The 19,959-nt window shown below is 47.9% G+C and overlaps 1 protein-coding gene across 3 annotated transcripts in view; it reads left to right on the forward strand.

Moving 5' to 3' along the window:
* Positions 1-19,959, forward strand: part of DDX4 (DEAD-box helicase 4) — a 1,871,246-nt gene that overhangs the window by 1,031,001 nt on the left and 820,286 nt on the right. For all 3 annotated transcript variants that reach the window (XM_069627287.1, XM_069627289.1, XM_069627288.1), the window contains exon 11: positions 7,757-7,804. In XM_069627287.1, coding sequence (XP_069483388.1) covers positions 7,757-7,804 — 48 coding nt within the window. The remainder of the gene's footprint in view (positions 1-7,756; positions 7,805-19,959) is intronic.

The raw sequence follows: 19,959 nt of genomic DNA on the forward strand, positions 1-19,959 counted from the left end.
ATCTAGATTTCTTTGAAGGCGGCATGCGGCTCCTCTGTTTAGTGATCGCCTAATCAAGCATTTCTTGAAGGGGTTGTTTCGAACTTATCCTCCGGTCAAGAAGTTTGCGCCGGTGTGGAGCCTTAATCTTTTGCTTTCGGGTCTGATGAGACCATCTTTTGAGCCGCTGTCGACGATTCCTTTGAAATTTCTGTCATGGATGGTAGCTTTTCTGGTGGCAATTACTTCGGCCAGAAGGATATTGGAGTTGCAAGCATTGGTTGTAGACCTGCCTTACTTGAATTTCTTGAAGGACAAGGTTGTTTTGACCACCAATATGCACTTTATCCCCAGAGCGCCTATGGCATTTCACAAACTCTCTTCTCTTTTATTGTTTTGCCCTCGTTTTTTGCTTCTGCATCCACGCCTGCAGATCGGGCTCTGCATTCTCTGGACGTAAAGAGGGCGTTGAAGTTTTATTTGAATAGAACTCATGATTTCAGAAAATGTTAACAGCTGTTTGTGGCTTATTGTCCAACAAGGGACAGGCAATCTCCAAACAAGGACTTTCTTGTTGGGAAGGACTCCGAAGGCACACTCGATGAGGTCTACTGCTTCGTCTCCTGCATTATGGTCGGGGATTCAGCTGGTGGACTTTTGACATGCAGCCTCCTGGCCAGTTCTGCATACCTTTACCCGGCATTACTGTTTGTGGCAGCAGCATGGTGATGATGTGCAGGTGGGACGGGCGGTCCTGCAACGCCTATTTCAATAAGGTAAGCCCCGCAGCTTCGGGTGGTTTGTGTTGAACTTGATCACTGGATGTTTTTTTTCTCATGTATGTGTTTCTGTATTGGTTTGCCTTTACACTCCAACATGCATGACTGGTACCGATAAGTTATCGATTCACAGCATGTGAATCCATGAAAGATCCAATGCTGGAGAGGGGAGTAGTTTCTTACCTGTAACTCCATTTTCCCAGCGTTGGTATCTTCCATGGATTCACATGCGCCCTCCGGCAGCCCCTCCAGGAAAACCTGGTTTGGGTTCCCTCTACTTTGGAGGTTGTAACATGAAGGGAAGCTGCGGCGGCGGGGCTATTTGTAGCCTACGTCCTATTGGTGAGGACTAAAGCACCCAAAAAGACGTTGATGGGACACTAAAGTGTCAGTTTTCCATAGGCAAACGCTAGGTTAAAGTGACCGAGGTTCCCAGCCTGGCGAGAAGTATTCACAGCATGTGAATCAATGAAAGATATCAACCCTGAAGAAATGGAGTTACAGGTAAGAAACGAGTCCCTTTCATATTTCAGTGTTCCCAGTGCACAAAAGATTGTTGCGTTTCGAAATGGCGAACCAGCACTACCAATTCCAGGTGCTACCCTTCGGCATAGCCTCCGCTCCAAGGGTATTCTCCAATGTACTGCCTGTCGCGTCGGCGTTTCTACGCAGGGAGTCAATCCCAGTGTACCCTTACCTGGACGACTGGCTGATCACAGGGAAGAACCCCCACATTTGCAAGCAAAATAACCAAAGAACAATCAATTTACTTTTTCAATTGTGTTTCTCAATCAACGAGAAAGTCCAGCCTTGTACCAAACCAGACCAAACGGTTCCTAGGAGCTGTCGTAAAAACAGAAACTGGTCTGGTCTTTCCATCGAGCGAAAGAACACAAAACCTACCTAATAAATGCCCCTCGAGAGTATAAACTCCCTTCAGTAAATGACTATATCCAACAATTGGGTGCAACTTCATTAGACGCCGGGTGTACGCGTGTACATAGGTTCCCAGCCAAGAGTCGGGATGTTGAATAAACCACTTTCACCTGTGGTTTATAGCATTCAATCTATTAATGACCTAGTGAGTGACTCCAATCGGGGCTCCACAAAATTCCATTATACACATCTACCAGGCTGCCGTATTATAACTTAAAGCCTAATCTATAGTACTCCAAGATGCAACCCTGCCCTCAAGGCATGTTGACACACAGATCTGCTCCTTGATACTTCATCTGACTCTTTAGTTAACAGGAAATACTCTGGATGTTCTGTGTTATACCGTTACTGACCCACACAGACAATATACAATTTTAGACAGTTAAATTTAATACAATTTAAAACAGTTAGGCAATAATCCTCATTCATCCCCTTGTGTTGGACTGTGTCCAGCAGATGTATCCAAAAAATATTCCTTTGGAGTAAGCGGTTATTTTAGTCCCACCTCTTGCAAGTGGCTCAACAACCTCCACTGTTTTAAACTGCATTTGGGCAATTGTGTGATGTTTTTCGTTATATTGTTCAACTGGTGACCTGGTGTTTTTGCGAACATTCGATTTATGCTCTGTACATCTCTCTGGCCATCTTCCATGTCTGTCCCACATATAGCAGGGCACAAGGACATTTTATGATGGAAATGACCCCACTGGTCATACATGTGGAGTAATCCCTTAGTCTAATCTCTTTGCCTGTATGTGGATGCCTGATTGTTTGTCCCTTCATTACATTGTTGCAACAATGACTTCCTAAACAGGAAAAGGTCCCATTCTCGCAGGTATTCAGAAACCTTTGCCTATCTTTAGGTGTTTTGGTTGCCTGAAATAGCTTATCCCTGAAATTGGTACCAGTTTGTAAGCCATCATATGGGCCGTTGGAAAGATCTTGGATGGTTGTGGATCATTCTGAAAAATGTTTCTATTCTTTTTCAAGCTTCTGCTCATATGAAAGCAGTTTAGATTATTTAGAGACAAATAGGAGTCGGGTCTCCTTTTTTGGGTACACTACACGTAGCGGTAGGGATAGTGTTACAGATACGCCTATGCCAAGGTCCCCTTTCGATCTTCGAAAGACGAGATGCAATACTCTGCAGTTACCACTGGATGTCAGACCATATGCACAGCTTGTGAATTTAAGCAGATACAATCAGAAATGCTTTTACAGTGCGTAATGCATGTCATCCTACATCATTGTATCTGTACGTTAATAACTGGGTCTTGTCACCCTGCCGTTGATGTCTGCGATGCTTACGACACACATGATGCCAAGCCATCGCCCCATCACAACGTCACAGATCCCTGTAATCCCACGCGCACAAGGTGAGCAGCAGCCCACTACTCACTTCTCTAACCTCCACACCTACATCCCTACAACAAGCTTCTCCAAACCCCCTCCATCCTTATCAGGCGTGCCCACCTCAGAACCCGCACTGCCTCTGCACCTCAGCCAGCGTGCCCCAGCCCTCACATACAGAAACCCACATCATCGGGCGATGATACGTGTAAATCTCTAGCCCCACCACCTAAACTGGAGTCTGGCCATTATCATTTGATGCACAACTTCAGGCCACGCAAACAGACCCCTAGGCCTGTGGACCCTGCACAGAGTCCTCACCTTGAAGGGCCGACACAACGCTCTAGCCCACCTTAATGTCAAAGCAAGAAGGAACCCTTTGCGCGCAATTCGACCATCTCGCAGAAGAAGGTCCAACTCGCAATGCAGCTCCCTCCAACCGCACTTCAGTGAATGTATGCCCAAACAGCACCTCTGCACATGTTGGTAAGCTGTCCCGGACAACTGTCTGCCTCCGTCTATCTATACCATGGAATGCATGCCCAATACTGACCTTCATGTTACGACTACAAATAAAAATAATGCTACCATGATCTGTATGCCATGCCCAGCCTACACTACTTCATCCCTCGATCACGTTACGGCGGCTGCTGATACCTGTATGCCTCCTCAAAGCAATGCTTAATGTAACTATGTTGATGATGATGTAAGCGTCCGTATGCTCCTCCTAGCCAATGATTCACTCAGCAATGTACATGTTGTAGATACCTGTATGCCCCTGCAAACCATTGACCCACCTAATGATGCAAATGGTGGTGTTGTAGGCACCTGTATGCCCCGCCTAGCCAAACACTTACCTAATGATGAAAATTAGGTTGCTGTAAGCACCTGTATGCCCTCCCTAACCTATGTCATGACGCCATCTAGCAATGGAAATACGGCTGCCAAGAACACTGTTATGCCCCCCATTGGCTAGTGCCATGAACACCACCTGCAATGGGGACAATTTACTTCTGAGATGCACACTGATCAATGGGCACTCCATCAACGCCTATGCCTTAGACATACATGACCTCATAATCGCCCATAACCTTGACATCTTCTTGATAACCGAATCATGGTTACACGACTCCTCAGGAAGTTTCCATGTGATAATATTGCCGCAAAAATATCACCATACAAATATTTCGCCATGTTTGCGGCGATATTACCCCATGGAACCTGTGGGGGACACCCCCGCAACACCCATATATTTTAAAAGTGAGCGGGGGACACTCCCGCAACCTCCATATATTTTAAAAGGGAGCGGGGGACACGCCCGCAACCCCCATCCATTTACCCCATATATTATCCCCACCAAAAATATCGCCTATGGCCGTTCCCGACGACCATATGTATGGCGATGTTTTTGGTGGGGATAATATTACCTGATACCCTCAGGAACTGCACTTTCCCTCGCCATACCGCCAGGGTACACAATCATTAGACAGGATCGCCACACAAAAGGTGGAGGCGTAGCTCTGATAGATAAAGACTCCCTCTCTATCAGAAAAACAGACCAATATATTGAAAATAGTGACTACCTCCTTACCAAAATAAACCTCTCACCCCACTGCACTATACCTATTCATCTCATCTACCCGCCGCAGGACCCCAGGGTGATTTTCAGTCAGCCCTCACCCACCTCCTGTCTGACCATCTCAAAAACTCCTCTAAATCCACCATACTTCATCTTAACTTGGGCCTCAATGATGCCAAAGATCCGATAGCCAAGTCACTCAACACTGCTCTTGAAACCCTAGGATTCAGCAATACCATATGGCCCTACCCACATTCAAGGCCCCACCCTCGATCGGATATCCCAACATAACTTCCCCATCTCAATCACTGGCAACGCCCCCATTCCATGGTCTGACCACCATGCCATTCATTTTAATAACCCTACGGCCAGGAACAAGCACCTCACCCAACCACCCCTGCCGAAACACTCTCCAGAAGCTCCCGTCAGCACACTAAGGAAAGGCTACTGCAATACTTACAAGGACCAGCCTTCAGACCCCCCTTCTCGGCTGACCCAGAAACCCTCCCTCTCCTATGACAAAGCGATCAAATCAGCAGCAGAAGCAATCGCTCCACTCAAAACCTCGAAGCCAAATCCACCAGCCACACTAATGCCTAGTTCACCGCCGATCTACTGGGACTCGGGACTAGGAAACTGCCGGCCTTATCCCTATGGCAAATTCACACCAACGCAGCTAAACTAGACTTCAAAATCTTGTGCAAAGAATACAAAAAAGCCATCATTAAGGCTAAAGCCATCTCATTTCAAACTAGGATCCAGGAAGGACAATCCAAAACCAAAGAGATCTTTTCCATTGTCAGGCACTTAGAAACTCCAAAACCTCCCCCAAGAACTTCACCAAAGACAAGACCTGGTGCGACGGAATTCAAACAGCCATGACTAATAAACTTCACACCCTCCAAACCAAAATCCAGACAACCCGACAGACCCTGACTAACACGCCGACCGCTGTCGCCACGGAGTCACCAGCCATAGACACTGCCACCTCTTTCTCCTTCAAAGAAATGGAGGAACAGGACATGATCAATATCATGTAAACCATTAAGCCATCCAATTGTAAAGGAGACCGCTGCCCTGCCGCAATCAAAAAGGATTGCGCCAGCACCCTCGCCCCATTTCTCACTGCATTCGTCAATGCCCTCTTTACCAGCGGGAAAGTCCCATCTTGCCTCAAGGAAACTTGGGTATGCTCTCTGATTTTAAAAAAAAATAAAATAAAAAAAAAATAAACAATAAAACATATTGGACCCCACCTCCCCTAATAACTACAGGCACATCACTACAGTCCCCTTTTTGTCATAAATATTGGACAAAGCTGCAACAATTTATTGAGGACAACAAACTCCTCGGGCTATGACAATCTGGCCTCGGTTCAGGGCACAGCACTAAAACAGCCCTACTTAACTTGAAAAACCAGATGGATGATGCGAGAGACTGGTGCAAACCTGCTCTTCTCCTTCTCCTTGATCTCTTGGCGGCATTTGACCTTGTAGTTCACAACGTCCTATGCCACCACTTAACTTCTACCACCAAGTTCTCGCCTAAAGCACTGCATGGATCTCATCCTTCTTACAAGCAGGGACCATGCAAGTTTTTTCCGACATAGCTTCTGCCTCGCCCACCATCATCCTATGTGGCTTATCACAAGGATCATGCATCTCGCCCCCACCCCCCCCCCCCCCTCTACAATAGCTTTACACGTCCCCTCTTCCACATTCTCGACTCACTGGGTATCTCCTACACCAACTACCCAGACGATAGCCAAATCCTCCTCACACTGACAGGTAACTATGAGACAGACTCCAGGACCCTCAAAGAAATCTACACCACCAGCCAGGCATGGATGGCGACAAACGCACTCTGTTTAAACCATGACAAAACCGAGCTGCTCCTGATAGGATCTACTGAAACACTGAAAAACGTCAACCCACAATAGTCACTCAGCATTGACAGAATCAGAATCCCAGTTGCAGACTCAGTGAAAACACCGGTAGACTATCTAGACTCAAACTTAACAATGACTAGGCATGTTAATGCCATCGTATCCTCTGCAGTTTATGACAAAATTCTTACCTCAGTGCAGACAACTGCATCACCATTGCTAGAGCCATTACAGGGCTGATACTAGATTACTGCAATGCCCTCTTCTTAGGCACATCTTCAGAGAAAATGGAAAAACAGTCATTCAAAACAATTCCCTGCGCGCGCAGTCATTGGAATTCCTAAAATGGAGCACATTACTGCTGCCAGGAAGCTAGCTCACTGGCTCCCAATCAAAGAGCGAGTACTCTTTAAGGCTCTAGCCCTGACGCACAAGTGTATCCACCAAACGTCCTACTGAAACATGCTCACACTCCCAAAATCAATGTAGCCAGAGCAGGAGGTTCCAGCTTCCCCTACCTAGCAGCCCAACATTGGAATGCCCTTCTACCACCCGTACGAGCTGAAAACTAATATCTCTTTCAGTAAAGCTGTGAAAACATGGAACTTGGCTTGATCACCTCACTTCACCCCTCTAACTTGTAATTATACCTGTAAGAAAATGTACAATGTATTATATGTAACTGTAACTAAGGTACAAATTATGATATGTAACTGTAACTAAGGTCTGCACAAGGTACAGTACTGCGCTGCCCAAGGGCTGCCTGAGCACTATACAAATGTAAAAAAAAACCTTTTTGGTGCTCATTAGACACTGGGGTAATCGTCCAACCCCCTCCACCCCCATCTGATTAAACACACTCCTCCGGATAACTCGTACTTCTACGCACTCTGCGTAATAGGATGCTAGGTTCATGGGCAGAGATAAACTGTAGTAGGGGGCAGCCAGTGGGTACAGAAATAACAATCAGATACTCGGTGAATGGTGAGCCATACATTATGCTTTCCTTTTGAGGATGTTTGCTGCTGCTTCAGAAACGTTGTCTGGTGACACTGATGCATTTGTTCTATGACAAGGCACAAGGACTACCAATAGAATTCTTCATGGTGAGTAACATATTTTTTTAAAATAAGTGTCTTTATGGTATTTCTTTGCACTAATTATGGTATCTAACATTTTATTTATTCATTAAGTCAAAATTGAAAAACCATTTCAGTATTTGTTAGATTTGTATGATTTATTTTTTAGGTGGCTATAAAGGTAGAAATGAAGATGTGGGATCAGAAGCTGGGCAAGGTAAAAATGCATTTATGTAACATGTTGGTTTTTAAAAATGTTGATGCCCATCAGCAATGTTTGTAAAACGGATTTTATTGCAACAAAAACATACTGATTTGTAAGTGCTATTTCTTTGAGCTGTAGCTACTACGCTGGATACTGCAAGATGATTCTTTGAAAATGATTAGTGTACATAAATCGGAAAAGGCATTACTTGCTAGTGATATTAACAAATCTGAAATATTCTTGTTGGAGGCTTCCAGAAGTGCTGAATGTCCAATATTGAATTGGGGGCACCACCCTATTCTTTGCTTTTCTGTCCTTCTATTAGAACGGCCAATTTATTAACATTCAATTTTATTTGGCACACAAGATCCACCTTCAACATCAGTGGAAACATTAAACCATAACAAAGACCCGGTAAAACTCCCAAGATTCTAGTTGCAACCCTGTAGAATGGATTATGCAGTTAAACCTTTGTATGCATTCTCAAATGGACATTCTTTACTCTGCCTTTGTCAACATTGCAAAAAATAATTGTATTTAGGTCTTCACCTCCCTTCAATAGTTAGTGGGGCTGACAGCACTTGGCCAATGCATTTTGGACATACCTTCCATCTTCAGGGCATCAAACTGCCATGTGTATAACACATAAGATCATTTATGTATAACAGAACACCTCACAAAATGTGCTGATCTCATACCGGTTATTTGGTTTAAATGCATAGCACCTCATGTACAAGTGATTCTTAAGAAGGATTTCTGAACTCGGAACAGAAGGGGCAGAGGTTCAGAAGGCCAACCTAGTTTCTTGCAACAGAGTAACCTCTGGACAAGCCAGACCAATCAGGGTAGCTGTGGCAGGTGGTCAAGACCAAGTCTCAGGAGGGGGTGAGGGTGACTGAAGGACCTCAAGGACACTTACCAATTACTCCAGGCAGGTGTTATATTAAAAATATAGACACATTTATTACAAGGCCTTTGTAACATACACCATAGCAAAGAATCACAGGAACACTAAGTAAACCAATACATCACACCCAATACAATATATATACAAGACCAGGGGGGGTCTAAAAGGGTGACTGCACGAAATATGTCGACATCCTAGATGGGAAGGAAACGGGCAGTGCAGTTAATCTTTAGACCCAGTTCAACACCAGTTATTCACCTAACTATGATGCAGTCCAAGCTCTAAGAAGAGGGGAGCCTTTTGCTCAATAGTACATGTAGTGCCAGCGCACGGGGTTGTTCCAATGGGAAAAACGGGGTCTCTTCAGGGGTCTCTAGCAGCTCGGGAAGGTGGATAGGGCGATGAAGAATAAGATCCCACTATTCAAGAAGGACCTCCACTTGAAGGCAGAGGCAGTTCAAGTGTTCGGGATGGAGTCGCTATTTCACAATAACAGTGGACAGGAGAGGCCCCCCCCCAGGGGCCACTTGTGCGTAAAAACGGGCTCTTGCGCTAGGGGCTACCGGTTGGGGTATTGATTACTCACTGGTCCCTGATGCAAGGACACCCAAACCTCAGCAGGTTAGTCCCATTCGGTTGCAGGTTCAAATGCGGCAAAAAGGACGTCTCGGCACCTTTTTAGTTCCTGAGATCCAGCGAGGATTCCCAAACGGGACAATGGCGATTTCTCCGCTCTGGGTGGATGAGTAGCCCCAGTTTCACTGCAGCAGGATTCAGGGGCAAGAGGGTCACAAATGCAGAGGACTTGCAAAGGACGTTACTGCACTTGGCAACACGGTAACGCGTTTACTCCGGTCCGGGCGCATTCGTCTCACTTCAGACCTGGGAATGCCAAGTGTATGGAATTCGGTGTGAGGGTGCCGTGGACACAAAGCTAGCAGTATACCATGTTTCGAGGGCCTCCTCGAAACGACGGTGGAGACGGAGCAAAGGTCCTGCGTAAGTTTGTCAGCCCACTGGTTGGCCCAGGGACACTTCCGAGAATGCATACTTGCAGATTTTGATGAAGGTGCCGAGAATAGTTGGTCCCACTATTCCAATGGGTCGAAGCGTCTTCGCAGCCCTTCTAGGACAACCAGATGCAGAGGGGTGCCACAAGACGACAGCGGGCTCAGTGTGCCAAACCTTCCAGCGGGTCACCAGCGGTTCCTCGACTCCGCTTCGTAGTTGCAGGATACTTTGATCCTAGCTTTTGTTCAGTGAGAACTCAGGAGGTCGACATGGTAGTGGTGTTTTCAACCTCCTCTTATCCAAAGTTCCCTTCGTGCCAAAACGGAGAGGACCCAATGGGAGATCTGCTCACAAACACACTCCATATGTGGACCAATCACGAACCACGGTGGTCTCGGGCATTCAGGACACTCCAAACTCTCTGGCACCCAGGATGTGCATTGGGACCAGACATCCCAGCCCACATCCTGGAGGCACACACACAAGGCATGCAGAAGCCCGCAAAAGCATTGGGATTCGCGGGAAAGTGCATGACCAAATAAGAACTGGCCCGGGTCGACTCGACCTGGGGAAGGAGAAGGGGCAAGATGGCCAAAGGACAGGACAAAGAACCTTGTGGCATGGCCAGTTTGGATCCAGGCCACCTATTCGTGGCAAACGCGGTTAACATGACAGGAAAGGTTTAAAAATAATGCGAATAGCTGCCACCAGTCCTGTCCCTGATACATCTGCACAGTTCATAAAAAGTCCAGCGAGAGTATCTAGGGCCTTTGGAAATGACTAGACCAAAGTGTGCTGCATGGTATGATACATTGGACACTTGTTACATGTTGCACAAAAAGTGGCAACATGAGGAAAGTACTAAGGGAAACGAATTCTCATTGTACTGACTGTCTTAAGGGCATGTCAGTTTCCCCATGAAAGGTGAGAGAAAGCCCAGAGGAGTGCAGCTGAAGGCTGTACTTTGAAGGGATTGTGTCCTCCGAGGTATTCTTATCTATGTTATTTGTATCTCCAGCTTGCTGGCCTCGGAAATTTTTTTTCCCAGTAGAGGGCGCTGTGCGTCGACGTCAGAGTAGGTGCTCCTCGACGGCCACCGTATCGACGCTGACGTCATCATGCCTATAAATGGCCACGCGCAGCGTCCGTTGCTCAGTTCCGTTTTTCCGCGCTTCGTGTGCCTCGGAATACCGTTGCTCAGTTCGTCAGTCGATATATATTCATATTTCCTCGAGAAAACCGACTCATACTCAATGGCTTCCTCCTCTGACCCGACGACTCCTCGGTCCTCGGTCCGGTTTCAAAAAATGCAGAGACTGTGGGAAGAAAATGTCGTTGACGGATCCTCACAGGATCCGTTTGTGGTGTCTGGGGATCGAACACCAGTGTTCGGAGTGTGAGGAATGCCTATCCATGACGGCGAAAGCCTTGAAAGAGCGTAAGGGGAAGCTCGAGAAAGGTAAGTAAGTTTTTACTTCCTCGAATGTTTCCGCGGTAGAGTCGAGACATTCGTCTCCTCACCGTCGAAACCATTCTCGGTCTAGGTCTCGAAGTGGCTCCCACCACTCGTCGAGGTCTAGACACTCGAAAAAGCGACCAAGAAGATCCCCTTTATCGTCGTCTTCTAGTTCCCCTGAAAGAGTAAATCGCCCCACAAAACACAGCTCTCAAGCTGAGTGGGAGGAATTCAGAAAAAAGATGCTAAGCGTCTTCGAGAAAGCGGCCCCGACCCCCTCGAAGTCAGCTGAGGGTGATACCCCGGGTGAAAAGCCCAAAAAATCTAAACGCTGCGAGTCGAAGCACCCGGCGAAAGAGTCGACCCGAAAGCGCCATGAGCCATCGGGAAGTAAAGCATCTTCGACGCCATCGTCGAAAGCCCCTTCGAAGCATAGATCCGACCCCGTTATCGAAGGGTTCTTCGACGCATCTGTCGATCGAGTCGAAGCAGACATCGACGCTGATAAAAGAAAAACCCACGGCTACTCCACAGCCAACGGTTACACCGAGAGCCTCCGACACGACGTTGAACGTCGTCATCCTCGAACAGGATTCCGATCCTCCCGTTCGTCGAGGCCTCTTCCAGTTTTCTCGGCGCCTTCGAGGATTTTTACATCGGCGTCAACGACATCGACCTTTTCAAGGCCACGGATGATGGCTCCCTCTGCCTTAGAGAAGGGTTTTATACCATTTCACAGACCAGAGCATCCCCCCTTAACTTCAATTTTTGAAGAAAGGGAAGATTCTGATCAAGAAAGGCCTTTTGGGCTGCAGAGGACCACATTACCTGAACCAGAGACTTTTGCCTCTGAGGAAAGAAGGTTGAAAGACCTTCAGGATGCATTACAGGAAGCAAGTGGCCTAGACACTTCCCCAGAAGTGGAATTTGTCAAACCAGACCCAGGGGAACATGCTGATACCCCTTATCCAACCCTAATGTCAAGAATTATGGAGTTCATGGGTTGGTCTGCGCCTTCACCTGTTTTTCAACAGGATGACCTCACAGATATTCTGGATAAAGGTCCACAGGAGGATCCTGTGGTTCCCTTTCATTCTGCTTTACAAAGAAAGATTTTAACTAACTGGGAAACTCCTGAAGTTGTCCCTGCGGTTAACAAGAAGTTGTCAGCGAAATATAGGGTATCTGCTGCTGACCCTGAATACCTATCTAAGCACCCTACTCCAGAGGGTCTTGTGGTCCAGGCTACAACTTCATCAGGTAGTACATCTACATACCCCACTGCTCCTCAGGATAGGGATGATAACAAATATGATGCCATGGTTAAGAAAGTTTTCTCGGCCTGTAGCATGGCTTTAAAATCTATTAATGCAACTTGTACGCTCGCTAGGTTCAGCCGCACTCTTTGGGAGTGTGCTTCATCAGCGGCTGACTGCCTCCAGGAAGGAGAAGAAAGGGACGCATTTTTAAATATCATCAGAGATGGTAAAGATGCAATGTGTGAGTCCCTTCAAACTGGCATTGATTCTGCTGACAGTATCAGCAGGGCCATGGCGGCAAGTACCACAATCCGCAGGCATGCGTGGTTGAGAAAGTCCGGCTTTGCTTCTGACGTACAAGCCAGACTTTTAAATATGCCCTTTGACGGCTCTTCCCTATTTGGTAAAAAGGCGGATGACAGTTTGGAAAAACTACAAACATCTAAAGTAGCAGCCAAGTCGCTAGGAGCTGCAATCCGCCAAACTAATTTTCGTCCCTCAGGATCCGCTTGGAGAGGAAGGTCCTTTTGCTGTTATTCCTCATATGGAAGAGGCAGAGGACGGCCGGCTCAAAGAGGCCAAGGAAAATGTACCCGGGGTGGACGGGGTAAAGGAAAGAAAGCCGCAGGAGCCGCTTTACCTTTAGCAACTGCATCAGCCGCTCCCAAACCACTCTGAGGTCTCCCATCACAAGACACCTGTAAGGGGGCAGGTTAACTCACCATCTGACGGAATGGCAGGCTATTACGTCAGATGCTTGGGCATTGGAGACAGTTGCCCAAGGTTACTGCCTACCCTTTCTACGCATCCCTCAGAGCCATCCACCGGGGAACAGCTCTCTGAAAGTGCCGGATCCGCTCCTCTTGCAGGACATTGTAGACCTGCTAGGGAAAGGTGCCATAGAACCGGTACCTGTAGCCGACAGGAACAAGGGCTGGTACTCCCCCCCTACTTTCTCATACCAAAGAAAGACGGAGGACTGAGATCCATCCTGGACTTATGAGAATTGAACATGTTCCTCAGGAAGGACAAGTTCAAGATGGTAACTCTCTCTCAGATCCTTCAGGCCCTCCAGCTTCAGGACTGGTTGGTATCTCTGGACCTTTCAGGATGCTTATTTCCATGTGCCAATCAATCCCAAGCACAGGAAGTACCTGAGGTTCGCAATTGGCAACTCTCATTATCAATTTTAGTTCTGCCATTTGGGATGACCTCCGCCCGAGGGTCTTCACTAAGCTAATGTCGGTGGTGGCTGCAAGTCTAAGGAGGGAAGGGATTCATGTCTACCCCTACCTGGACGATTGGTTGATCAGAGCAGTTTCTTCGGAACAAGCTCGGATCCAACTAGATTATGTCTGCCACTCCCTTCACAGGTTGGGCTTCTCCCTCAATTTAAAGAAGTCACAGATGATACCATCACAGAGACTCCAGCTCATTGGAGCAGTCCTGGACACGTCCCTGGGAAAAGCCTCGCCACCAGAGGTGAGGGCTCAAGATATTCTGCAGATGGTCACCAAGTTTCAAAATGCCCAACGTCTCCCAGCCTACGATTTTTTGAGGTTGCTAGGCCTCATGGCATCCTGCATATCCCTTGTGCCAGAGGCTCGCCTGAGAATGAGATCCTTTCAGTGGGCACTGAGGACTCAGTGGTCACAATTCTCAGGGAGGATGACAGATCTCCTCTGGATTCCGGACAAGGTAGCCCACGACCTTCAATGGTGGGCCTCTCCAGAGAACATCTTGAAAGGAGAACTGTTTTGGCAACCATGGCCGGAGATGACAGTAGTCACAGACGCCTCACTCACGGGGTGGGGAGCCCATGCCAACGACTTGACCATCAGTGGTCGTTGGTCTCCATCGGAGTCCAGACTACACATCAACCTGTTGGAGCTGAGAGCCATCAGACTGGCACTGAAGTGGCTTTTCTGCCGTCTGTACGGGGGAGAAACGTCCTGATAATGACAGACAATACAGTGGCCATGCACTACAACAAAAGAGGAGGCGTAGGGTCACTGCCACTGTGCAGAGAGGCGATGCAGCTCTGGTTTTGGGCAATTCAGGAAGGAATCTCTCTATCGGCAATTCACCTAGCCGGAGAGAAGAACTTGACAGTGGACGCTCTGAGCAGGCAGAACAGTCTCCCACGAATGGGAGATAGCTCAGGAAGTCCTTCAAGAGATCTTCGCCCTTTGGGGAACCCCTCAAGTGGATCTGTTCGCCACCAGTATCAACAGGAAGTGCGACAGATTTTGCTCAAGGGAATTTCCCCCAAGAGGAGCTCTAGGAGACGCGTTCGTAGTGGACTGGGAGTTCCCACTTCTGTACGCGTTTCCTCCGGTCCCTGTCATTCCTCAAATGATCAGGAGGTTGAGAACGTTTCGGAAGACCATGATCCTAATTGCCCCGGATTGGGCCAGGAGAACGTGGTACCTGGAACTTCTGGACATGTCCACCTGTCCTCCAATTCGTCTACTGTACAGAGAGGATCTTCTCTTGCAGAAGGGAGGTCAGGTTCTCCATCCAGCCATCAAGACCCTCAACCTTCACGCTTGGTATCTGAAAGGTTGAGGTACAAGGATTGGGACCTTCCAGATGACGTCATGGAGGTGTTGCTTTCGGCCAGAAGACCAGCAACTAAAACTGTATACCGCTGCCGTTGGAATAAATTTTGCAGCTGGTCCAGCGAAAAGAATATCGAACCCTTTTCATGTGGTACACCTGAAGTGTTATCCTTCTTACTTTATTTGGCAAATTCGGGCCTTCAAGTTGGCACTATTAAGGGCTATCTCGCAGCGCTATCGATCTTTAAGCGCACTGCAGAGGAGCCATCGTATTTCAAAATTCCATTGGTAATACAATACCTGAAAGCTCTAACTAATGTTTACCCTCCAGACCATTCCAAGTTCCCTTATGGGACTTAAATCTAGTTTTAAACTTCCTAAAGGGTGCTCCCTTTGAACCACTCCACTCTTGTTCATTGAAGTTTCTCACCCTCAAAACTGTTTTATTGGTAGCATTAACATCTGCTAGAAGGGTTAGCGAGATACAAGCCCTATCTTGGAAACCTCCTCATAAAACTTTTCACAAGGACAAAGTAGTTCTACAGGTGAAGCCTAACTTCCTCCCAAAGGTAGTTTCGGAATTTCACATTACTCAGAAGATTCCTTTATCTTCATTCTATCCTCCTCCCCATCCGGGGAAAGGGGAAGAGAGACTACACAGGCTGGACCCTAAGCGAGCCTTGAGTTTGTATATCAGTAGACTTGCTAAAATTAGACAAGCAGACCAACTCTTCGTAGGTTACGCAGGACATAAGTTGGGATTACCAATAACCAAACAAACCATTTCCAGATGGATTATTTTAGCCATTCTGGAATGCTACAAACTGGCAGGGAAAGAGCCCCCTCAAAATCTAGGGGCTCATTCGACCAGGGGTATCGCAGCCTCCTCGGCTCTTCAAAGAGGGGTACCAATTAGAGACATATGTGCGGCTGCCACATGGTCGTCCGCACATACCTTTACCAAATTTTATAGCCTGGATTCCTCCTCTAGTCAAGAGACTAGATTTGGCAAAGCTGTGTTACACTCTGTTCATTCTTAAAGGGTAATATGGCATCTCTTACTCCCGCCTCCAATCACATACCACTGCTATGGGAGTCTATCATAGATAAGGAATACGTTGGAGGACACAATCCCTTCGAAGAACAAGTTACTTCTTACCTTGTAATGTTCTTTCGATGGGATGTTCCTCCGACGTATTCCTTATCGCCCCTCCCATCCATCCCCGCAGTAACATTTCACTTGTGGTTGCAGCTTACGCTCCTTCAAGGGTAGTAACCATTCATACAATAACTACTTTACTCTACAAAATGGAACTGAGCAACGGACGCTGCGCGCAGCCATTTATAGGCATGATGACGTTGGCGTCGATACGGAGGCCGTCGAGGAGCACCTACTTGACGGACGTCGACGCACAGCGCCCTCTACTGGGAAAACATTTTTCTGAGGCCAGCAAGCTGGAGATACAAATATCATAGATAAGGAATATGTCGGAGGAACATCCCATCGAAAGAACGTTACAAGGTAAGAAGTAACTTGTTCTTCTCTGGCAAAGTCAGTCAATGGTGTTTTAAACAGCAACAACAAGTTTGGGGGTTGACACACGGAGGGAAAATTACATACACATATGAAATCTTTCCCAACAGTTATCTATAAATTAGAATAGTGATGTTTTTTTTTCCCTTCACTACTCTTACGCCCCGTCCCTTTTCCTCCTTACTGCATGGGTGTCCCTTCCAAGGGACGGGAAGACAGAACTTTTCACCAGAAAAAAAACACCTTCCCCTTTAAATTTAGATGCGGGCTGGGGTGCGGCCCAGGGAGCATGCTCTGCCCTGACTCTGTCCTCCAGCTCCACACCTCAGTCCCCTTTTCCGCGTCGACGGGAACAGGCCGAATTCTCCAGCGCTCCTTGGTTTGGCTTCGCCATGTAATTCTATGCGCAGATACTTCTTTGTCTTTCTTTTTATCATTCAGATACTCGGTCCGCCGGCGTCGTGCTCCTCCCTGGCGCATGTCGACTTCCACGGGGTTCCGCAGGTGTCCATCCTGCAACAGGCTCTTTCCAACTTCAGACTCCCACGCCCTCTGCCAACGTTGCCTTCGCCCAGACCAGGGTTGGCAGGCTTGTAAAGCGTGTGGCTCGCTGTCCTCGAAAGCGCTGAAGAACAGACTAGCCAGATGGATGGAGCTCTTCCAGAAGTAGCCTCCAGAGGATCTCAAGAACTTTGTGAAAATTCGAGCCAAGCCCAAGGTAGGCCGCTATTCTCCATCGCACCCCCGTAAAGGAGACTCCTTCCCAAGGATTCTCCTGCAGGGGAGGGACCGATCAGGTCCTTACAACAGCATGCGCACCGAGGCAGCTGCAGCTACTTGTTTTTGGGCCCAGGGATCCTTGGATCCTCCCGGTGGTAGTGTTGAGGGATGGGAAGGTTCTCGTACCAGAGTGTCATCCGAGTGGCTCCAGCATTGTACCAGCAATAGGGCTGAGTGGGCTGCACCCGATTACCGGCAATACGTCCGAGGGGGTGCCTAAAGGCAGCTCTATCGACCCCTGGGTCGAGGGTGTAACACCTACCAGGCCTAGGCCCGAGGAGCAGGTTGGGCCTTGTGATCCACACGCAAGAGTCTTGGAGGAGGCTGGGCCCAGCGAGCCGAGCAACACGTGGCAGGCAGCTCGACAAGATGGCCGCCGCACGAGACGGAGGCACCTGTCCGCCATTCCAGCAATTTGGCGAAGAACGAGTGTAGAGGTGGAACTGGCCTCAACCAGGTACGTGGCCAACAGCCTATCCTCCTTATGTGCAGGTCACCTTCCCACTTCAACCCAATCCGAAAGCTGTCGAGTTCGAGAATTGATCCAAGAGAGGACCTGGTTAGGTGCCCTCTTTCCCAAGCTCCCAAGGGACCATCGAGCACCGCTAACCTTCGCAGAAGCTCCCTGGAAGTCAGACCCTCGACAGGCTGCCGACCGGAGATGGGGACCGCCTAGGAGAACGAAGAGAAGCACCGGACATTCCGTCTACGGTAGTTCACCAGGGTTTGCAGGTTTGCTATAACCACTGGAGGCCAGTTGAAGCCGTGTTGCCCAGAAGCGGGGACTGATTGACGCCGTGCCGTCCACGACAGGAGCCGCAACGCTCCATTGATTAAGACATTTGAATCGAAGGAATCTCTCGACCGCCCCGCCGACGCGCTGTGGAGAAACAAACGGTGGGTTTCCCGTCACCCGAAGACCAGACTCTGGACGACTCGACTCCCTTGCTGGGTCAAAGTTCTTAAGGCTCTTTGCGGTCCTGCACTATCGACATCGAGATACCCTGCAAGCCTCATCCTCGCTGGACGTCTTCAACTCGTCGATGTGCACCGCCAGGACCGAAGCTGCTGCCTCGACGCCACCGAACTATCCATCGAGGATCCTCGACACCAAGTTCACTTTTTTCGAGGCCCATCGACGATCCGTGGCACCTGCTTTAAAGGGAGTCACTCGAGGGATCAATCGACGCCTCCTTAAGGGAACTCTGCTATTCCTGGTACAATGGGGTGGTAGAAACATTTTAGAAGGAAATGAGGCTTATTGAAATATATATCTACTGGGTTTATAGTATAACTTTATTTTACAGGTATCCCAGTTGGGGGGGGCTCCAGGGGGGGGAAATCTCCACACAGAACTGTCTAGGTAACGGGGGCCAGTATTCAGCCAATTGTTCTAACTGCTTTCCTCCTATTTCTATTGTTGGTTACCTTTATTTATTGATTAGTGCAACATTTGAGCAGAGTACAGTTGATGCACTTTAATGAAATCTGATAATAATTGTGGTACCACTTAAAACTGTATATATTTGCCATTGTAGATTAACTGAGCACAAAGCGAGTTATTGTGTACATAACCTTGAATAGTAATTATATAAAGACTGTGTTTTAACTAATGCAGTGTGTGGACATTCCTTTCTGGGTGTTTGGGGATGACACTGTACTTGAGAACCAGCCTGAACCACCTCCTGAGAAGCTAGGCCTCGATTGCTCGTCCATTGCTACCAACAATGGAGAATCTTGGCTGGGGTCCTCTGTGCCTCTCCTCTACCATATAGAGAGCCGGAGTACAGACCCACCCCCCCCCTCCAGTCTTTACACAGGGCAAAGGGAAAATTCTGCACAATGACTTTCAGTCACTATACCTGATGGCCTGGCTCCTGACTTCATGGATTTCGGAAGCCTAAACATATCTCAGAAGTGTAGACGGGTTCTGCCGGCAGCTAAGGCTCCCGCCACTAACAAATCATACCACCTTAAGCAGTAATTTTGCAAGTGGTGCGAAACCCAATGCTAACAACGGCAGGAAGGACTGAACCTGGTTCGGGTGACACGAGAGCAAGTTCTGTGTTACTTGCTAGGCCTAGCCAAACTGGGCCTTGCCCACAACTCAATTAAAGTGCACTTGGTGTCCATCTGGAGATACACCTGGCGGAAGAACACTCTATGGAAGCAGACTCAAAGTATTTCCTCAAAGGCCTTTTCAGAGTTTTACCACCAGTAAGATGGATATCACCAGAATGTAGCCTCGACACCGTGCTCTGATGGCTCATGAAGAAACCATTTGAAACTGTCCTCTGCCCATCTGGGATATCGGTCTTGGAATGTCACCTTCCTGGTGGCTATTTCGTCAGCTAGGAGGGTGTTGGGGCTGCAGGCTCTCGCAATCAACTATCCATACTTGCAGTTCCAAAAAGACATGGTATTTATCATGACAACCGGGATTCTTTCCCAAAGTGCCCCTGGATTTCCACAAATATTCCACACTATCCTTGCCAGTTTTCTTTGGCAAGCCCTCATCACCGGCAGAGGTGGAATTACACTCGCTGGACCTCAAACGAGCCTAACCATACACTGACTGGACAGTCTTTCAGGAGCTCGGTGCAACATTTTATAGCGTATGGCCTGACGAATAAAGGCGGTGCTCTCTCCAAGTAAAACA

The sequence above is a fragment of the Ambystoma mexicanum genome, chromosome 6p, assembly GCF_040938575.1.
Source record: "Ambystoma mexicanum isolate Mex_15411 chromosome 6p, UKY_AmexF1_1, whole genome shotgun sequence".
Taxonomy (NCBI): domain Eukaryota; kingdom Metazoa; phylum Chordata; class Amphibia; order Caudata; family Ambystomatidae; genus Ambystoma; species Ambystoma mexicanum.